At 42.0% G+C, this 21,591-nt stretch overlaps 1 protein-coding gene across 1 annotated transcript in view; it reads right to left on the reverse strand.

Annotated features, from left to right (window-relative positions):
- Window positions 1–21,535, reverse strand: part of C2H10orf67 (chromosome 2 C10orf67 homolog) — an 80,629-nt gene extending 59,094 nt beyond the window's left edge. Inside the window, 4 exon segments of the mRNA XM_074985505.1 lie at window positions 8,629–8,703; window positions 12,177–12,320; window positions 12,669–12,789; window positions 21,435–21,535. Coding sequence (XP_074841606.1) covers window positions 8,629–8,703; window positions 12,177–12,320; window positions 12,669–12,789; window positions 21,435–21,535 — 441 coding nt within the window.
- Window positions 21,536–21,591: the final 56 nt, after the last annotated feature.

Genomic DNA, 21,591 nt, shown 5'->3' on the forward strand with positions numbered 1-21,591 from the left:
ACTGCAGGTTGAATCTGGCCCACACCTTGCTTTGATCAAGCCCGTGAGGGTTGTGGCTCCTTCCTTCAGAGGGAAGATGGTACTGGCACTCTAGCCATGGCACATAGCTGGTGTTCTAGCACTATCTCCCTGCTGTGAGTGGGGGAAGCCCAGAGATAGAGGGGCCAAGTCTGGCCTGTGGGCCATAGGTTCCCAGTCCCTGACCTAGGTATGTGACTAGTCCTTTGGAACTGGGAATAATGTGAATATTGTTGTGATTTTGGGCAAAGTGGACCATATATCACAAAGGCAGGTTTTCCTGGATGGCAACACAGACCAGAGTACCCAAGGGGACAGTCTGTTATTCCATATTAAGGTGGGTAATAATTCTTTAAGAGTTCACACTTGTTAACTGATTGGTGAAATATAATTATAAAACGACTTTGGCGTTTGCGCCCTGTTCCTTGGCAGTCTGTCCATAGTTTGGCACTCATGCTCTTAAGCCATACCAGATAGACTGACACTAGACGCAATGAATACTTCCTATATATTTTAATATTGATCTAACATGAAAAAATGTACAGTTAATGTGACATTGTTTAATTTTATGTTGTTATCATAGAATCACAGAACTGGGCAGGAACTTAAGTGTTCATCTACTCCAGTGCCTTGTACTCATGGGAACATTGTCTAGATCAGGGGTCTGCAACCTCTGGCTCTTTAAAAGGACTTCTTTGTGGCTCCCAACACTGTAAGTGCAAAGTAAGAAAACCCTCTTGATTATTTTCGAAAAGCAGTCAGTGCCTAAAAGCCCAACAATAAACAACTCCTATCTAAACAGCAAACGGTATGTGATCTCAAAACATGAATAATGCCGCCTTTAATATGTGCAGTGCATCGTGGGACATGTTGCTGTATCTGGGTTTTGATCATGTTGCTAATATAGTCTCAATTTGGAAAAAAAAGAAAGCTTTCTGCATTCTTGCTGCGAAAGGCAACACACATTTTGAGAAAACAAATTAAATGTGAGGAAAAATAAGCACAATTAAAATGGGATTGGAATGGCTTCAAAAAAGAGGAAAATCAAAAATGAAAACAGAGTTTCAAACTGAAAAGACCCAATCCTTCGCAGTTATACTTAATTCAGCTGGGATCCCTTTATGTCTCGCTTGAAATGAGAAATTTGCCATCAACAAAAAATGCAACTTTGAGAGGCATTTTCTCAAATAATACACTACTTTTGTCGAACAGTATCCAGTTGGAGATGTCAGGAAAAAAAAAAAAAAGCCATGGAAGAGGTCTACACAAAGCAGAACAAATTAAGAACATGTTCACTAGATAGGTGAAATCACACAGTAGCATAAATATGGCTAGTTTTGTAGCAACTCAAGAGATCACGAAATGAGGAAAGCAATTCATGGATGGCAAATGCATAAGAGCACTTTACCGAAGCATCGGTGTAGCTGTTCAATGATCTCAAAAACAAAAACAAACAGTGTTCAGATAAGTTGAGATCTACAAAGACTGTGAGTGATAGAAGTCTAAAAATGGTGACAGACATTCATTTGCCCAGATGGACAAATGTCCAGCAGGTTAAGGACATTACTACAGCCCTGGACTTCTCCCTTGCTTGTGGTAAGTTGAATGATGTTGATAATGTTATGCAAGTTGTACTTCTTGGCAGATATGTGATTGTGAAGGACCCCAAGAGGAGCTTATTAAGTTGCTGCCACTCAAAGGCCAAATAAGGGGAAAAGATATTTTTTCAGCTGTTATGAACGGCCTAAAAATTAAAGAAAAAAACAACAACAGCCACATCATCTCGGTTGCAACTGATGGGGCATCAAGTATGAAAGGGGCACACCAGGTGTTTGTACCTCTGTTGCAGAAAATGCAGGATCATAACGTGATATTGTTTCACCGCATAATTCATCAAGAAGCACTCGGCACAAACTTTTCTACTTGAGATCACAGAAGTGATGACCTGGTAATACAGATCAACAAAATAATAGCAAAAGGCTTGAACCACCAGCAGTTTTGCTCGCTTCTTGAAGAGATCAGCTGTCAATATTCTGACCTTCACCAGCACAACAAGGTATGGTGGCCTTCCAGGGGAAACAGGCTTGTGCGTTTTGCAGCCTGTCTGGAAGAAGTGAAGGCATTCACGCAAGAAAAGGCTTGTGAATATGCAGAGGGGACAGTTTCTATGCGGCTACAGAAATTTCACTTTGCGGTGGATTTCACTATGCGGTGGATTTTAATGGCCTTAACAGAAAGCTACTAGGAAAGGGAAACACAGCTCTCTTACTTTTAGAAAAGCTGCTATCATTTGAGAGAAAACTAACATTGAGCCAAACACTGAGACACATTCGCTGGTTCATTTCCCATCACTCAAGCAATTCGAAGAGGCAACAAAGTATGAGCTTAACATTGCAAACCTCAAAAATGTGATACTGAAAATGCAAGAGGAATTTAGAGGGGCAATGGCAACTTGTGTCATTTGTGTTGAAACCCCTTGAAGCTGATACCCTTGCACACAATTTTTAAACATTTTACAGGAATGGACCAAGTAGAACTCAAATTGGCTGATTTGCAGGACAAGGACATATGGACTTGGAAATTCAGAGGCTTGGTGACTGAACTCGAAGACCTAGTAAGGTTGAAATCTACTCTGGCACTTCAACACAGATGAATTGAAATGCTTGATCTTAAAAAAAAAAAAAAAAAAAAAAAACAGGACTAAATTGTGTCTGAAGTTTGGAATTCTTTACTGGATGCCTATAGTAACATGAAGAGATATGCATTTGGTACCCTGTCCATCTCTGGATCTACTTACCTGTGCAAGCGTTTTCAAATACAAATTTCATTAAAAAGCAAACCAAGAAGCCAAATGAATGCCGGAAGTCTGCAGTCCTACTTGAAAATGAAAACAGCCTACTGTCTAAAGAAACTTAGCAGCAGAAATTGCACTAAAATATTAATTAGCTGAAAACTTTATCAATATACTTAAAATAATTAAATGCCCCATTTCATTTATATGAATTCACATTAACAATGTATTTATTTGAAACAGCATAATTGTTGTCTCTATATGCTTATTGTATTTAACAGGTGGAAGCAGATGACATCTAGCATCCTCCAAAGAGAGAAGGTTTGGGAGTGAAAGTCAGGAAGATATTGGTACAAACACACGTGAAGTGTGAACAAATGGAATATGTAAGAAGTTTGTGACTGTCCTGTAGTAAAACATGTATTGTGTTACAAATCATTGTGTGTAAACTGTTCTAAAAATAGGGGTTACAAAAAGTATGGTTTGACATTATTTATTAAGGACCATCTCGTATTCACATGCACTGTGGTTCTTGAATTACTGAGTTTTTTTTACTGAATTTGGAAGAAAAAAAAACAAAAACAAAAAAAGGTTCTTTTCACTATTTTGGTTACCAACCCTAATCTAAATCATCCTGCCAGGTATGTGGCTAACCTGCTTTTAAGAATCTCCAGTGATGGAAATTCCACAAGTTTCCCATGCAATTTATTCCAGGAAGCTTTTCCTAGCATTCAACCTAAATAGTCTTTGCTGCAATTTAAGCACATAACTTCTGAGGATAGGACAAGAAGCGAAGAACAATTTTTCTCCCTTCAGCTTGCAACAACCTTTTATGTACTTAGAAATTTACATCCCCCTCCCAATCTTCTATTCGCCAGATTAAACATATCCAGTCTCTTCAATCTTCTCTCAAAGAGCATGTTTGTCTTTTCCAGTTTGTTTTCATTACTAATCTTTACCACAGTGCTCCCTGCATTATGCTGTACTCTTGCTGCTATATACCCTCACTATGCTGTTTTGTGCATAAATATGTACAAGTATGACAAAAAACTGTAGTAAAAATATTATTCTGTGTCCTACCCACATCAGTAATCAACCAATCATAAAAGAAGTTTAAAATGCTGGCAATGTTTTCTGCAAAATAATATTTAAAATATTTCTTTATCTGCATATCAAAGTTCAATAAGTTCCTGTCAAGAATTATTACTGGTAAAAGGACATACAAAAATTAGCTGAAATCAGAATTCATGTGATATATCAAATCTTTAATCATAGTCTCTAGATGGCAGTAGAACACAGGTTAGGTCAATGTCTCCCAACCCTGCTAGACCTTCAGGGGTCTGACTTGTCTTGCATGCCCCGAAGTTTCATCTCACTTAAAAACAACTAGCTTATAAAAATCAAACAAAAATATGTGTCACAGCACACTGTTACTGAAAAAATGCTTACTTCATTTTTATTAGAGCATTATAAGTTAACTGGAATGTAAGTACAATAATTGTACAGTAAACTCTTTCATATTCAGCAGCCCCGGGACCGGGAGTTTGCCAGATATTCAAATATTCTGTATAATAGACAGGTATAACTAGCAATGGTTAACACTAAAGAAAAACAAAATTAGAAATGAAGAGAACAAAAATATATGTAGAGTACTTTATTTACCAACCACAGTACCATTGTACACTGTAAGTTTATAGGCTACATCTACACGAGAGGCCTTTCCTGGCAAGACTGGGCTTTTGTCCAGAAAAAACAGCAGAGGTTCTATACGCAAAATGTGCTTTGTCAACAAAACCCAGTGCATCCACCAGCTGCATTATACCTCTCTCTGCTGAGGTAATGTCTCCCTCAAAAGAGTTCTGTCAAGAAAACAGCCATGGAGAAGCTTCAGGGTCCCTTTTATCAACAGAGGGGTCCTCCATGGCACCAGCCGGCTGGAGCCAGGAGGTGCCCTCCCCACCACAAGCATGGCTCTATGGCATGTGCCTCTGGCTGCTCTTAAAGGTACAAGGAGCCCTGGAGACCCCATACAGGAAGTTGGAGGCACAGCTGCAGGCTGGCAGCAGGAGTCCAGCACCACACCCCAACAACCACTCCCTGCACTTCATACAATGGTGCAAGCTGCTTGAGACACCTCTGGCCCCTCCCAGGATGCTGGAGAGGGGTCTGAGGACCCAGCCCAAGGCGGCAGGAAGTGAGCCCCTTCCTGGTCTGGCCCAGAGTTCTGGGACCTGCTGTCCCTCTGGGTCAATGAGCTGGTCCTCCTGGACCCCAGCGCCAAGCACTGTAATGTCCCAAGCTCCACCCGCATTGCGGGAGCCCTGGCAGAGCACGGCCACCCTGCCCACACTCTTGAGCAGGTGTAGGCAAAGGTGAAAGAGCTCCGCCAAGGCTACATGTGTGCGTGGGACACACAGTGGTCAGGGGCAGGGATGGCCATAAGCCCTTATTTTGACAAGCTGAACCACCTCCTTGGGGGGGACAATGGGGCACCCAAGCCATGAAACCATCAACAATGAGGAGGAGGTCCCCCAACAGACAGTGACCCAGGAGCTGGGAATCCTGCTAGAGCCAGCCCAGAATCCACCCTCTGACCCCGAGTCCAGCCAGGAGAGTCTCATCATTGCCTTGGACTCGGAGCCCCTCCAGTGTCACAACATCTGGCATTGTCCGCAGGACCATCTGGTGAGTACCCCAAGGTTCACACACCCCCAGGCTGTGGGGAAGTAAGGAGCCAGAGGGCAGGCAGGCAGGCAGGCATGCGGGGTGTGCCACAGGTCTCACCAGGCTGGCTTGGGAGGGAACCCATGCTGTGGATGAGGCACATACACCCATGTACATGGCAGTGTGTTCCACCTGGACCCAGCAGGTGAGCCCCAGGCACTGCTGCCGATGCGCTGCAAGCCCCACAGGGGGCTGCACAACCTCCAGAACCTTGGAGGGGGTCAGGGGCTACGTGACCTCCAGGACCCGGGAGGGGGTCATCCTGCCTCTGCCACGGCTAGGAGCAGGACAGCCACACAGGCAATTGCCTGACCCTAGACACATCACCCAGGAGTGCGGCTCTCAGCTTGCAGACACACCTGCAGGCAACAGGCATCACTTGCGCTCGGTGGACAGCACTGTGAGACGTGTGTGGTTGAGCCCCAAAGAGGGCCCACCTGCACTTGGCTCACCTGCCACCCATGCGGGCACCCCTCCCTGGCCAGCCCCCCGGGCCTCTAGCCTGTGGGACTGGGTGTGTGTGTGTCTGCAATCAGGCCAGTCCTCATGACACCATAGGGTCCCCGTGTGGCAGAGCTTGGGTGCATGCACCCAGGCCAGCCCCGTCTCACAGTCCGGGGCTTGGGGGCTGCACAGTGGGAAGGTCTCACTGCCTTCCCCTCTATCCCTACAGCTGCACCATACAAGGGCCAGGCCAGCCCCACCACGCAACCAGACAGCCCCATGGAGGAGCTGGAGCCTGTGGAACCCAGAGCGGCACCCCTGCAAACTGGCAGCCCCTCCCCACTACAGTGTGCCTGCAGCTAGAGGAGACGTTGCCACCCGGAAGACAACAGCCTTCAGGACTACATGGCCACCCTCCAGGGGCAAAATGACATTGCGAAGCACCAGCTATGTTCGGAAGAGGAGTGGCAGTAGGAGTGGGCCTTGGACCAGTGAGTGGCCTGGGTCAGCTGACCCCTGGACCTTGTGGAGGTCTGGCTGGCTGACAGCAGCATGCCCTGCTGTTCCCCTTCCCACCTTTGGCCATGGAGCTGTAGCTATTGGGTGGCCAGCTTCCACAAGGTGATCACAACCCACTTCTCAAGGGGCATGTTGGTGTCCTGTCGTCAGAGGGCAGGGGCAAGCCAGGTGCACAGTTCCAGAAAGGTGTCCTTGTGCATCCTGAAGTTGTGTGTCCACTGCTGGTCACCCCATCACCCCACGGTCGGGTACCACCAGACTCGCCTAAGCACCCAAGCGAATGAGGGCAGGCAGGGCACTACAGGCATACTCCACGGGCTGCCTGTCAGGGTCGTCCCCTCCAGATGCGGTGGCACACACTGACTGGGATCAGGAGTAGGGCCAGAAGCAGCTAATCATTGGTCCTGGGCAAGGCCGAGGGCTACTCTGGCATGTTAGTGGTCTGGCAAGAAGTGCTTTTCACTCAAACAGCTTGGGAGCCCTGCAATGGCTTTGCTGTCCTTACAGGAGGTAGGCAAGCCTCAGCATGGGCAGGAAACGTGGCTGGGGAGCTTTAAGGGTGCATGGGGCCAGCAGTCCCAAAAGGGCTTGCCCTTCACTTGAGCCTTGCTTCCAGGGCTGGTTCTGTCAACAGAGCGGCCGGAGCGCATGGCCACTTTCTGTCGACCGAGCAGATTGAAAGATTGATCCACTTTTATGCATAGACACGATCTGTCGACAGAAGTTTTGCTGGCAAATCTCTTCTGACTGGGACTTCTGTCAGAGGCTTCTTCTGCAGACATAGCCCTACTGTATTTGCTGTATTTATTTGTATTACTTTCACTGTACTGTTCTTATGTAAAACGAAAGTAAAATTTACTTATGGTTAAAAGATTATTTGAGAGTTCCGAAAAATAGAATGCCAGATATGAAAGAGTTTACTGTATTTCAGTATTCAGTATGTAGAGCAGCATAAACATACTGTTATCAGGATGAAATTTTAGTTTGTATGGAATTTGCAACTCTATTTATGTAGCCTATTATAAAATTAGGCAAATATCTAGCTGAGTTCATGTACCCCAGAAGAATCTGTGTACCCACAGAGATACAGACACATCTGGTTAAGAACCACTGATTTAGGTTTGTCTACAATCAAGATTTAGGAGTGGAATTATGAAATGCACCAAGAGAGACAAGATGGTTGATTATTGAGACAACTTCTGCTGATGAAAGAGACAAGCGTTCAAACTACAGAGTCTTCTTCACGAGTGGGAAAGGTACTCAGAGTATCATAATTAAATAAAAGGCAAAATACATTATTTAGTGAAATTAACACATATTGTAAGAAACCCTTCAATATAAAGTGGCCTGTTACACTTCTGCAATAATATGACGAAATAAAAGACATTACCTCACTCAAAGTTATTTTGACATGAACACAGCTACAACCCTGCAAAACACACTAAGAAACTTTTCTTTTACCTGCTGCATGACATACAATATTTTGTCTGATTAGCATACTTAGATTATGTAACTGAACTAGTCATGAAAGGATTTTTTTTTCTGATCAGTAGTTACAACTCCAATTTAATAGGCTGTAAAAATGGAAGGATATGAACTTCTACAGGAAGATGTAATATTCTAAACATTTAAATAATTTCAACTAGTCTATTATAAACTCATTTTTATTATATACTCATTTTGTACATAAAAGTTAAATTCAACTTTCCAAATATTCCACACTTTAAGAGGCTACCATGATTTTCCTGAGACCTGAATCTTCAATTATCAGCAGCTTGCAGGATTACGCTCTAACCAATTATATGAGCCCAATCCTGAATTTTTTTGAGTACATTGAAGTCAATGAGATTATTTGTGTAAGAAATGCATCAGACTCTTCAGTAGCACAAGAACTAATTGTCGCTGATGAAGTTGTTAAAATATTTGATATTATTTCCATTTTTGTTATTTCAAGTCTGTATACTGTTTTTTGAAGTCTTAATATGGCAAATTCAAACTGTCCTATTATACTCTATTTTTTTCAGCTTTGACAATGTACCAGCACTCAAAAACACTGTAGCCTGTTATTAACATGTTCTAATCACTCTCCATATCAATGTTAGCCTGACAAAAACATTATAGTTAAAACCTACCTCATATTCTACTCTGAGAATAGCAAGTGCATCGCATAGTTGCTGTTGGTAGCTTTGTCGAATTTTGACTTCTTTCTGCAATTCCAAATTTTAATCGATTAATGAAATATAATTATACTGGACTTTAAGAAAGTCCACAATATAAAAAAAGTTCTCTCTCATTGACTTTCCACTGAGCAAAATCAAAATGTTGTCCAAATCCTATGTTCTGAAAAAAAAAGTTAAACAACCCAGTGTTCCTAAAACTTTTCTTTTTGTTTTTCCTATCATTGGAACATAAGAAACTCTCATTACACATTTGGCTAAATAATTATACTCTATGCACTTTTGTATACATGGGTTCACAAGTACTTTAGATGCACGCTGTTGAAAAGAAGCAACCAATAGCTATTAAATATTTATAAAGAAAACACTTGAAATGCAATGATTATATTTAAAATATTTGCATATATACAAGGGAATTCCACACATTCTCAAATTTTAAAAATGTTTTATTATTTACGGTTCATACTGATATTTTGGAAGCTTGAAATTAAATCTGTCCAATATACAAAGCATCTGGGCATTGCTGGCACATGATGGCGTATATGATGTTAGTTGAGAAGCATGAGAAAGTGCCTGTGATTCTGTAAATAACCTGGTTAGGTCCAATGATGGTATTTCCAGAGAAGATATGTGGACAAAGCGGGCAGTGGGCTTTGTTGCAAATGCTTTGTATATTGCACAGACTTCTAACTCCCTTAGACAAAGGGTTAATGGGCACAAAACAGACATCAAAACACTCCAGATCTACAAACCAGTTAGTCAACATTTTAATGGAGTGGACCATTCTGTTAATGACTTAAGAGTATGAGTGTTACTGAAAAAAAAATTTCGCACCGCTATTCAAAGCGAAACAGCCGAGCTGTCTTTCATATTCAAATCTGGCACCTTAACACGTGGTTTGAACCGGGATGGGAATTTTCTGAGTCACTATAGGGGCTCGTCTGCATACTTGGCTTAATCTAATTCTTGACCTTCCCGCTGCACCCCTCCACTCTCTGATTTGCTCACCTTGATCATTTTTTTTCTGATTTGTCCTCCTTGATTACCGTTTTTTGTTCTTTGTGCCTTAAGTATTGAGTCAGTTCTGGTATGGCTATGGTCTGAAGAAGTGGGTCTGTCTCACGAAAGCTCACCTAATAAATTATTTTGCTAGTCTTTAAAGTGCTACTTGACTGTTTTTTGTTTTGATACAAATTAGAACATGACTGTTCAGGAAGGAGTACTGCAAAAAGGATCTAGGAGTCATAGTAAATGACAAGCTAAATGAGTCAACAGTGTCACACCATTGGGGGACAAAAAAAGAGCAGACGGCATTCTGGGATGCATTAACAGAAGTGTTATACACAAGACATAAGAAGTAATTCTTCCACTCTACTCTGCACTGATTAGGCCTCAACTGGAGTATTATTATCCAGTTGTGGGCATCACTTTGCAAGAAAGATGTGGAGAAATTAGAGAAGGTCCATAGAAAGGAAGTCTGGAAAATATGACTTATGAGGGACAATTGAAGGAATTGGATTTGCTCAGTTTGGAAAAAGACAACACTGAAAGGGAACATGATAACAGCTCTCTAAAAGGGTGTTACAAAGAGGAGGGAGAAAAATTATTCTCCTTAACTTCTGACGATAGGACAAGAAGCAATGGGCTTAAATTGCAGCAAAGGAGGTTTACATCGGACAATGCTGATAAATGCAAAGTAATGCACATTGGAAAATATCCCAACTATACATATAGAATGATCGGGTCTGACTTGGCTGTTACCACTCAAGAAAGAGATCTTGGAGTCATTGTGGATAGTTCTCTGAAGACGTCCACTCAGTGTGCAGTGGCAGTCAAAAAAGCTAACAAAATGTTGGGAATCATTAAGAAAGGAATAGATAAGACAGAAAAAAGTCTGTGCTCACGAAAGCTCAGGCTCAAAACTTTTCTGTTAGTCTATAAGATGCCACAGGACCCTTCGTTGCTGCTAAGACAGAAAATGTCATATTACCTTTATACAAATCCATGGTACATCCACATCTGGAATACTGTGCCCAGATGTAGTCTCCCCATCTCAAAAAAGATACATTGGAATTGGAAAAGGTTCAGAGAAGGGCAATAAAAATGCTTAAGAGTATGGAATGTCTACCATCTGAAGAGAGATTAATAAGACTGGGACTTTTTAGCTTGGAAAAAAGATGATTAAGGGGGAATATGATAGAGGTATATAAAATCATGAGTAGTGTGAAGAAAATAAATAAGGAATTGTTATTTACTCCTCACAACACAAGAACTGGGGTCACCAAATGAAATTAGTAGACAGCAAGTTTAAAACAAACCATAGGAATTTTTTTTCACACAACTCACAGTTAACCTATGGAACTCCTTGGCAGAGGATGTTGTGAAGACCAAGACTATAGAAGAGTTTAAAACAAAACTAGATAAATCCATGGGGGATCAGTCCATCAATGGCTATTAGGCAGGATGGGCATGGACGGTGTCCCTAGCCTCTGTTTGCAGGTGGCTGGAAATGGCCAACAGGGAATTGATTACTTCATGACTACCTGTTCTGTTCATTCCCTCTGGGGCACCTGGCATTGGTCACTGTCAGAAGACAGGACACTGAGCTTGATGGGTCTATGGTCTGACCCAGTATGGCTGTTCTTATGTTCTTAAGAGGAAAAATTTCCTGGTAGGGTGCTTAAGCACTGGAAATAATTGCCTAGAGAGGCTGGGGAATCTCCATAATTGAAGATATATAAGAGCAGGTTAGATAAACATCCATCAGGGATTTCATAGATCATGGTGTCCAACCTTTTGGCTTGCCTGGGCCGCATTGAGTGAAGAGGAATTGTCTTGGGCCGCATATAAAATATATAATATAGTTAATGTATATAAATCACATAATAATGTTAAAAGTTTACGATCTTGTGGGGCCGCATTACTAGCTGTCCAGGGCTGCAGGTTGGACATGCCTGTCATAGATGATGCTTGGTCCCACCATGCATGTAGGGGGCTGATCTCAATGACCTCTCAAGCTCTCTTCCAGTTCTAGTAGAGGAGAACCCCGAGATACGCACAACTCAAGTTGCCCGTATGTCAGGTTAACACGACTCTGCACTGGTCAGTTTCCTGGCTCCTGTCGGTGTGCAGGTAAGAGCCTGAGTCTTGGCTACCGCCCCAACAGTTGCCTGCCACCATTGACAGGAGCAGGGAAACTGACCATTAGTTCTGCACTGGTCAGTTTTCTGACTCCCCTGAGTTATGCGAAGTTTGACTTATGAGGGGTTGTGCAAGAATGCGACCTCTGCATAAGTTGAGGGTCTACTGTATTCTATTATATACATATGCTTTCCATATGACTATCCTCTACTTTTTAAAACTGCATATCTTTGGAAATTCACATTCATATTACTAAACACATTTATGGATTAATTTTATCTTATACTATTACATATTGGTAATACGCCCAAATGCAGAGTAGATGAATGAAAAATTGACATTTTAAATAGATTATTCTGTACCTGTTTATGAAAAGTTTCCACATCTCTCAGTCTGTCATTTATCTGTCTATAGAGATTTGAAGCCTGCTCTTTTATTTTTTCTTCATACTGTGCTTGAAGGAAATGTTTATAGATCATAAAATCTTGCTGGATGGAGTCAGTCAACTAAAAATGTAAATATTGACATTTACATCACACTATAAAAGGATACTTTTCTATAACCTTCCCTGTTAATACAAAATAAACTAATAAGAAACTATGACTACTGTAATGAGTCTGATCCTGTAAAACAACATTGGATGAGTGGCAATTTTGATGACTGTAGTACTTTGGCATCCTTCTAAACAGAATTACGAAATACCCTGTTTATGTAAGCTTAAATTAAACAACAGTACAGAAGACTAGATTAGGCCCCCATGCTTCAATAACACAAAAGGTAAAGATGACTGATGGAAGACTTACCTTACAATATGGCAAAGAATATCCTGAGATATATCCAAGAGGCTCTCTTACCTGTACGAGGGCTTGTGTAGTATTAGTCAGCTCCTTTAGTTCTACTGTTTCTTTGATATCTGTTTGAGTGGCATGATCTGTGATAAAATAGCCTACTTTTAAGTCATCTGAAATGGAAGGCCTACAAAAAAAAGTTAAAGCAACGCAGCTTTAAGAACTGACATTCAAAACAGAAGTGATCATCCAAAGGACATATCTATTTTTATTGTTTCACTTACCTGAGATAAAAATTGGGACAACTGAGTAAGAAATGTACTTACAATCTGTTTTCCTTTACAATGTTTGCTTCATAAAAAGAAGTGTTTCAGGTCAGATGTTCAGATATAAACTTCAGAACAAACTTATTGTTATAAACATTATGGCTGTGTCTAGACTAGCCCCAACTTTGAAGGGAGCATGGTAAATAGGGTGTCAGAAGATTACTAATGAAGTGCTGAGGTGCATATGCAGCACTTCATTAGGCTAAATCTCCCCCGCAGCAACTGCAAGTGTGAAACTTTGAAGTGCTGGCTTGCATGTAGCCGTGGGCCAGCTGTGAGTACTTGAAAGTGCCCACACTCCTTTGCAGTCCCTTTACTCCTCAAAATTTTGGAGTGCTGATCTGTGGCTACATGTGCTCCTTCACAGTTGCCATGGGGGAGATTTAGCCTAATGAAGTGCTGCATATGCACTGCAGCACTTCATTACTAACATCCTGACCATTAATCACCATGCCCCCTTCCAAGTTGGGGGATAGTCTAGAAACAGCCTATAAGAAGAGGATACACAGAGGAAAAAAGGTATTCTGCTACTTTTTTATATATACATACACACAACACTTTAATAGTCTTTCATATAGTTAGGAGATCATACTTAATTTTAGAATTGGGTGGGAACTCGATTTTCTATTTCACGGAAAATTTCTTGAGTTCAATTCTTTCATTTTGTTGGAACAAAACAAAAATATATTTTGAAGTTTCCTACAAAATAAAATGCTGAAAAAATCATTTCAGATTCAACTGTTTTCTTTGGGTGTTTTGTTTCAATTTTGGCATTTTAAATCTTATCTAGAGTATTTTAAACACAATCCCAAAGTTGCTATGTAACAAAGGCTATGTCTACACTTGCCCCCTTGTTCAAAAGGGGTATGGTAATCAGGATAATGGAAGAGATTACTAATGAAGTGCTGCAATGAATATGCAGCACTTGTATAGGCAAATCTCTGCTGCGGCAACTTCAAAGTATCAAACTTCGAAGTGCCAGCATGCCATGTAGCTGCAGGCACTTTGAAGTGTAGACATAGCCCAAATGTCTAAATGTTGCGATCTGAAAATTTGAAAATAGGTTTCAACATTATTGACATTACAGGCTAGGATAAATTCTATTGTCCAACATCACAAAAAGCCAAATAGTTTAAACAAGTGAAATGTAATTGCTCTTAGTTCACAACCTGGTGATCTACACTTCAAAAAAATTTTGGATGGGCTTACTGGTATCTATGTCCAACCTGAAGATGAAAACTGACATTTTCCACATGTGTTGCTGAAACACAAAAGTAGGTTGCTTGCTTCGACTGCTTTGCTAAATGCCCCCTCTGATTTCATATAGCCAGTTGAACCTCAAACTACTCTTCAGGAACCATGTAAATGGACAATTATACTAAGAAAAATTAATTATATTCTTGAGGGACAATCAAATTGGATATCTAAGTTACTCTTGTACAAGTCTCTTTAAAAATGTTAAGGGGCTGGAAGATTTGCCAGCCTACGGACAGAGAGAAATGAGAAAGATACGGATTCATACAGCCAAGAAGTCCACAGGTATCATGAACATCCAAGCAGACAGAAGCTGAAAAGCAAAAGTTATGTCCAAGAATCTACCACAAAACCCTGTATAAGATATCCAGTTTGATGCTGTGACAATGTTTTCAGTTTTAAAGGGGGTATAACTCCACCATGAAGCCATTGAGAGCTCCATGCTAGTCCCAAGCCTGGATGAAGGAGGAGGGTTGGTCAGATGTGTGTCGATGCGCTGACCGTCAAACAACAATATGAATGAAATCTGATGCCAGTACAACCAAACGTTAAAAGATGCCGGCTCGGACGTCACCTGGATAAACAAGGTCCGCGATACCAATCGAGCGATTGGGTTTGGGTTGATAAGTTGGCTACTGAAAGAAAATTACACCTAACACATATGTTATCCATTGGAACATGGAACGTCCAAACATCGTGGGCAACTGGAAAATTAGAGCTGCTTCGGAAGGAAATGCAGAAATATCGATGTGATATACTTGGACTGGCAGAGACGTGTTGGATGGGATCAGGAGAGATATGCGGTTGTGAAGTCATTTGGTCATGAAACGAAACGAAGCATGAAGCAGGAGTTGGATTCCCTCTCAGCAAAACAGCTAGAAGAGCATTATTAGGATACAAACTAGTGAGTGCAAGAATGATGGTCGCGCAATTCGAAGCAAAACCATTCAACATCTCAGTCATTCAGGTGTATGCACCCACATCAGACAGTGTGGAGAAAGAGATTGAGCTATTTTATAAAGACTTGACAAAGACGGTGGAAGAGATACCGAAGAAAGATATGTTGATCATCCGAGGAGATTGGAATCTGAAGGTTGGAACAGATAATGAAGGTTGGGAGAGAGTCATGGGAAGGTTGGATATGGAGAAAGAAACGAATGAGGTGAGAAACTGTTAGCGTTTGCTACAGAGCATGAGATGGTGATTTGCAACATGAGATTCCAACAAAAAGGACTGTAGGAAGTGGACATTGCGATCGAATGACGAGAAGTCCAAGAACATGATAGATATGATTTTGATAAGAAGAAGATAGATAACATCAGTACAGCAGGGCCGAACTTCCCAAGGAGCAGATATAGATTCAGACCACAGTCTAGTGATCATAAACATCAAGATAAAACTCAAAAGAAAATGTAAGACACACTTTAAGAAAAGAAGAGATGTGGCGAGGCTATGTGAGGAAGAAACAGGGAATGCAAACAGAACAGCACTTGAAGAGAAGATTAAGAATATCACCACAGAGAAAGACCTAGATAACAGAGTCGCAGGGATAGCCATCGCTATAGAAGAGGCAATTGAGCACACTGTTCCAGAAAAAGAAAAGATCAATAAGAAGTGGATTACCCAGAAGACACTGAAGTTGGTTCAAGAGAAAAGAGCGTTGAAGATCAGAAGAGATGTTTCTGAGATGGCAGAACAGCAATACAGGATGAAATGCAATGAGGTAAGGAAAGCAGCCAGAAAGGATAAGGAGATATGGTTAGAGGAGCGATGTGAAGATATCGAGAGGTATTACAGTGAATGTAAGACCACGGAGGTGTATAAGACAATTGGGAATATTAATAGGAAATGGCAACCGAAGCAGATGGTGATCAAAGATGAGAACGAAGAAGTGCTCGTGAACAGGGAGAAGATTGTGCAGCAATGAACGACATATTGCACTGATCTATACAAAGCACAGTTGGACCTGAGTGTCTCAGAGAGACTGACTGAAGAATTGAAAGAGATATCTCCCCAGAGCATTGAGAGCGAGACGGATACTTCAAAGTTGGAATTAGAAAAAGCAGTGAAATGACTAAAGAACAACAAGAGACCTGGAAATGATAAGATCATGGGAGAGATGATCAAATATGGCGGAGAAAGCATGATTCAGGAAATACACTGACTACGTAATATAGCATGGAAAGAAGAGAAGGCACCCAAGGAATGGACAAGATCTGTACCACTGACAATACCCAAGAAAGGAAGTACACTGGAGTGCAAGAACTACAGAAAGATTGCCCTAACGAGTCATCTAAGTAGGGTGCTGATGATGATACTGACTGAGCGATTAAGATCGCAGATAGAAGAACATATAGCAGATGAGCAAACAGGGTTCAGAAAAGATAGAAGTCCCGTACAGCAGATATTGGCACTAAAACTGATAGTGGAGAAAGCTCAACGAAAGAACAAAAACTTATAAGCTTGCTTCGTCAATTTTCAAAAGGCATTTGACAGAATAGATCAGAAAGTGACTTGGGCGGTGTTGGAGTCATACAGAGTGTTGGAGTCATACAGAGCAGACTAATACAGTTGTTGAAAGATATCAATGATAATGTGGAGGCAGTGGTGAGAACATGCAGGGAGTTGGGAAGTTGGTTTAAAACAAGTAGAGGTACGAGACAAGGAGATCCAATATCGCCAAGTATCTTCATTGCACATCTGGAGAGAGCGATGGACAAGATTAAGGAAGAGGCAGAAGGGATATCTGTGCAAGGGAAAAGAATTAACAACTTGAGGTTCACAGATGACATAATTATCATTGAGGAAGATGAGGAGAAGCTAGCGAAAATGGTGCGGATGTTAAACGAAGAAGTGAAGCGGTACGGACTGATTATGAACATTGTTAAAACAAAAACAATGGTATTTGGAGATAAGGAAATAGGAAGGAAGATCAGCATGGATGGTATTGAACTAGAAAATGTAGAGAAGTACACATATCTGGGGAGCAACATAACGTATGATCTAGACTAAGGAGGAAATAGTGACTAGAATAGCAAAAGCAAGAGGGAGTTTGAAGGCAATGGCTAAGATCTGGAAAAGCAAGGCAATTAGCTTAAGAACAAAGCTGGGAGTCTTGAAAATGTGTGTATTCAGCAGCATGTTGTACGGGTGTGAGACATGGGTGATAACAAATGATTCGAAAAGAAGAATATTGGCGTTCGAAAGGAGTTGTTATGGAAAGATTCTGAGAATAGGATGGATGCAGAAGGTCACCAATGAGGAATTATATAGGAAGGTACAACTGAAAGAGAACCTGCTGCAGAAGGTTATAAAATGGAAGCTACAACTATATGCACATATTTGCAGAATGAACGACGAATGAAAAATCAAGACCCTAGTATTTGGCATAATGGATAGTTCAAATCGGAGAGGCAGGCCCCACAGAGAATGCATAGATGATGTAGTAGATTGGTGCGGAGCTAGTCCACAGAAACTAAGCCACTCTGCACTGGATAGGGAAAGATGGAAGGAATAGTGAGAGAGGCATCAGACACCAATGGGCGCTGAGCCCACGGTTATTGATGATTAGTTTTAATAACCCATCCTTTAACTGGAAAGGTACTTAAGATCTCTCTCCTGGCAATGGCAAGGAAAATCTTGTCTTGAATTCTTGCAAAGCGACTCCTGCCACTCTGAGAAGAAATTTTCTCAGAATCTCAGTGTGGCTTCCAACCATTCCAAGGAACAGCAGACATCATCTTCATCACCTGGCAGCTGCAAGAAAAAGGTTATGAACAAAACCAACCATGAGTTTCATCAACCTGACCAAAGCATTTGACTCAGTCGATTGTAGCACCCTGTGAACCATCCTCTCACGGATCAGCTGCCCCAAAAAATTAATTAGCATCTTGAGGCTGCCTCACGACAACATCAATGTCACAGTATTGAGCAACAATGGATCCCAGAGTGACCGCTTTGAGGTCAAAACAGGAGTCAAACAAGGCGGCATCATTGCCCCATCACTGTTCTGCATCTTCATAGCCATGGAGTGACCCTTCACCTCGTGGATGGCACGTTTCCAGATGGCGTGAAGATTGAAAAGCTTCCCATTCATTGTATAGACAATCTCAGGAGACTGAAGGCTAAAAGTGAGACCTACACAACCTAGATCATGGAGCTCCGGTATGCAAATGACAACGTGCTTGCTGCTCTTTCTCCCATAGCCCTCCAGACCATCTTAAGTGCCTTCGCTGAAGCATACGAGAATCTCAGCCTCATAGTGAACATCAAAAAGACCAAGGTGCTTCACAAACCCTTGCCGATGGGACAATCTCATTTACCTTCTACTGAAGTCAATGGAGAACTGCTGGAAAACATGAAACACTTCCCATACCTTGGAAGCCATCTTTCCACTAAAGTCGACACTGATGACACGTCTGAGCCATGCAAGCTCTGCCTGAGACAAAGGATCTTCAAGAACTGGGACATCTATCCCAAGAAAAAAACTCCTTGTATACCATACAGTGATTATTACAATGCTACTGTACACATGTGAAACCTGGGCAACACACAAGCACAACACATCTGAAAGCACTTGTACAATATCATCATTGCTGCCTCAGGAGAACCCTAAATATCTCTTGGGAGGATAGATGCATGAACACTAGCATACTGGAAGAGTCAAATATGGCCAGCATTGAAGCCATTATCATTCATCAACAACTTCATTGGACTGGTCATGTGGTTTGGATGCCTGATCAGCACTTCCCAAAATAGATTCTGTTTTCCAACTTGGAGGGAGGTCAGAGGAGTGCTGAATACAATGGAAGTGCAAAAAGCACATGCTGAAGACATGCACAAAAGACTGAAGCTTCGGCGTTGACACTTGGGAAAATCTTGCCCAAAACTGTCCCCAGTGGACGGCGGTAATCCATGAGGGAGTGGCAGAATTTCAGATGTCCTGCCGCAATGTGGACAAGGAGAGGTGGAGAAGAAAAGAGTGTCAAAAACTGCCTTGCATCCCTCCAACAGCTACCAGTACCTGCCCCATCTGTGATAAAAACTGCGGCTCCAGAATTGGGCTGCTCAGCCTTCAAAGGACTCACAAACAAGAGGGTGACATGAAGACATCCTACTCGCTGTCTGGTGACTGACAAGATTTAAGATAATCAGTGTAGATAAGAGAATAGGGTTTATTCAAATTACTTAATCTATTAGGAAAAAACCTCAGAAGAGGTTTGAAAGCATTCATTTAGAATCATTTTGTGACTCTTAAAACATTTCATTTACAGGCACAAAATACAATAACTGTGAAGTATTTAAGAGACACAACAATGAATGACATGAATAACCAACCACATTTTATTTATAGCAAGCAGTCGTGTAGCACCTTAAATCCTAACAAATTTATTAGGTAATGAGCTTTCATGGGTAAGACCCAATTCAAATTATTATTTATTCAGTTTGTTACCCTTTCTTTTTACTTGGTGGCATTTTTCTTACAATTCCAACAAACCTAGATACGTAAACAGATCCTCAGGAACATACACGTTCATTCATCTAGAATTCTGAGTAACAGATTTGTCTCTAGCACTTGTCCATACATAAACAAGGAGTACAAGCACTGAAATATCCCTTTTATATTTGAAAGACTGTTGCAAATGTTCGTTCTATCATCAGAACACCCACTAACACCTTAATAGGATCCAGAATCAGGACTCAATTAGTGTGAAAGAGTGCCATCTTTTTATCTATTGAGATTTGAAAAAATTATAACAGAAGAATGAGGATGGTAAAATGTTCATATTCTTTGAAGAAAGATGGCATAGTATCTATCTCAGGGCTTATCTGCACTTTCTTTTTTCAGAAAAAAATATTTTTTCCAAATTAAAAAAAATGCAGAGCTTTCACACTGCCACACGTTGAGATGAGAGCTATTCCCTTGAAATAATAACACTAGTTCTGCGAAAAACTTTTGTCAACCCTCCTCCTTTCAAGGTTGAAAATGAATGCATGTGAACAAAGCACAGCTATTACTGTCTTGTGTGAATGCTCCTTTTGCAATACCATGGCTGTGAACTGTGGCTGTAAATGTGAACACTCTGTTTCGCAATGGTCTAGCTGTGTGAATGTGATTTTTTCACTTTATTTATTTCGACCTAGGGATGCTGAAAAAAAAATCCTCCAAAAAAGCATGCAGTGTACACACAGACTCAGACACAGAAGCTCTTTCTTCAGAAATACCAAAATAATGCTATGGTGAGGAACATTGCACAATTGGTGTCAAGCTATAGCGGACAACTCCTTGGAACTTTTAAATCTTAAACAAATATGAATAAAGCATTATGAATCAAACGTGTACAAATAAGATCATGTATTGCCAAGGACTGACTTCAAAGTTATTTTTGGAGCACATAAGAGTACATAGGGGTTATTTATCACAATTTCATCTTCAACTGTCTGTGTAGAAGAATGGGGCTCAGATGGGTACATTGGTATTGCTTAGAAACTGCTAGCTGGCATTTTAAATTTGATCGGATTTTCACAACCACAAACAGCAGGCAGATAATCCTCTGTCTTGAAACACCTAACCAAGTTAGCCCTTTCCCTGTAGGGGCTCTCCACTTCTGGTGTTACAAAAAATCATGAAGGCTAATTCTCAGCATTTCACCACTATTTGTAAACCACAGACAATAAACATATTGCTAGCGTCAAGATGCCCGAAGTCCTCTACTCAAGAGCTGGAGGGAATAAACCTAGGTACACAAAGTTATCAGCTCTTGCTGTTCACCCCACAAGTAAAAGCCAGACACTCTCCTTCTCCGCGGCCTGACAGTTGGTCCCCAAGACCTCTCCAACCACCCATCGAGCTCCCCCATCTTCCTTGACTACCCCAGCACCTCCCACTCCACTTTCCCCACATTCCTTGGCTACTCCAGTACCTCCCACTCCAGCTCCCCCAGCACCTCCTCCTTCAAGTCCCCCACCACCTCCCACTCCAGCTCCCCCGCCTTCCCAGGCTACCCCAGCACCTACCCTCCCCCAGCTCCTGACTGCCCCAGTTCCTTCCCCCACCAGCTCCCCCACCTTCCCAGGCTACCCCAGCACCTACCCTCCCCCAGCTCCCCGACTCTAGCTCCTGACTGCCCCAGTTCCTTCCCCCACCAGCTCCCCCATCTACCGCGGCTGCTCCCAGCCCCTTCCCCCTCCCGCGCCGCAGGGCACTTTTTCGGCTCATCGCCCGCTGGCGCCAGCCCTGTGTTTCTCTTACCGGCCGTCGCCCTCCAGCTCCTCCAGGCCGCAGGGCAGCGCCAGGAGCTGTAAGACCTCCGAGGACAGGCTAAGTTCATGCCTGGCCGGTGTGCTGCTCATGGCTGTGCGCAGAGGCTCCCGCCGCTTCTCCACTGGGGCAAAGGAGCCAAGCGTCG

This window comes from Carettochelys insculpta, chromosome 2 (assembly GCF_033958435.1).
Source record: "Carettochelys insculpta isolate YL-2023 chromosome 2, ASM3395843v1, whole genome shotgun sequence".
In the NCBI taxonomy this organism is placed as follows: domain Eukaryota; kingdom Metazoa; phylum Chordata; order Testudines; family Carettochelyidae; genus Carettochelys; species Carettochelys insculpta.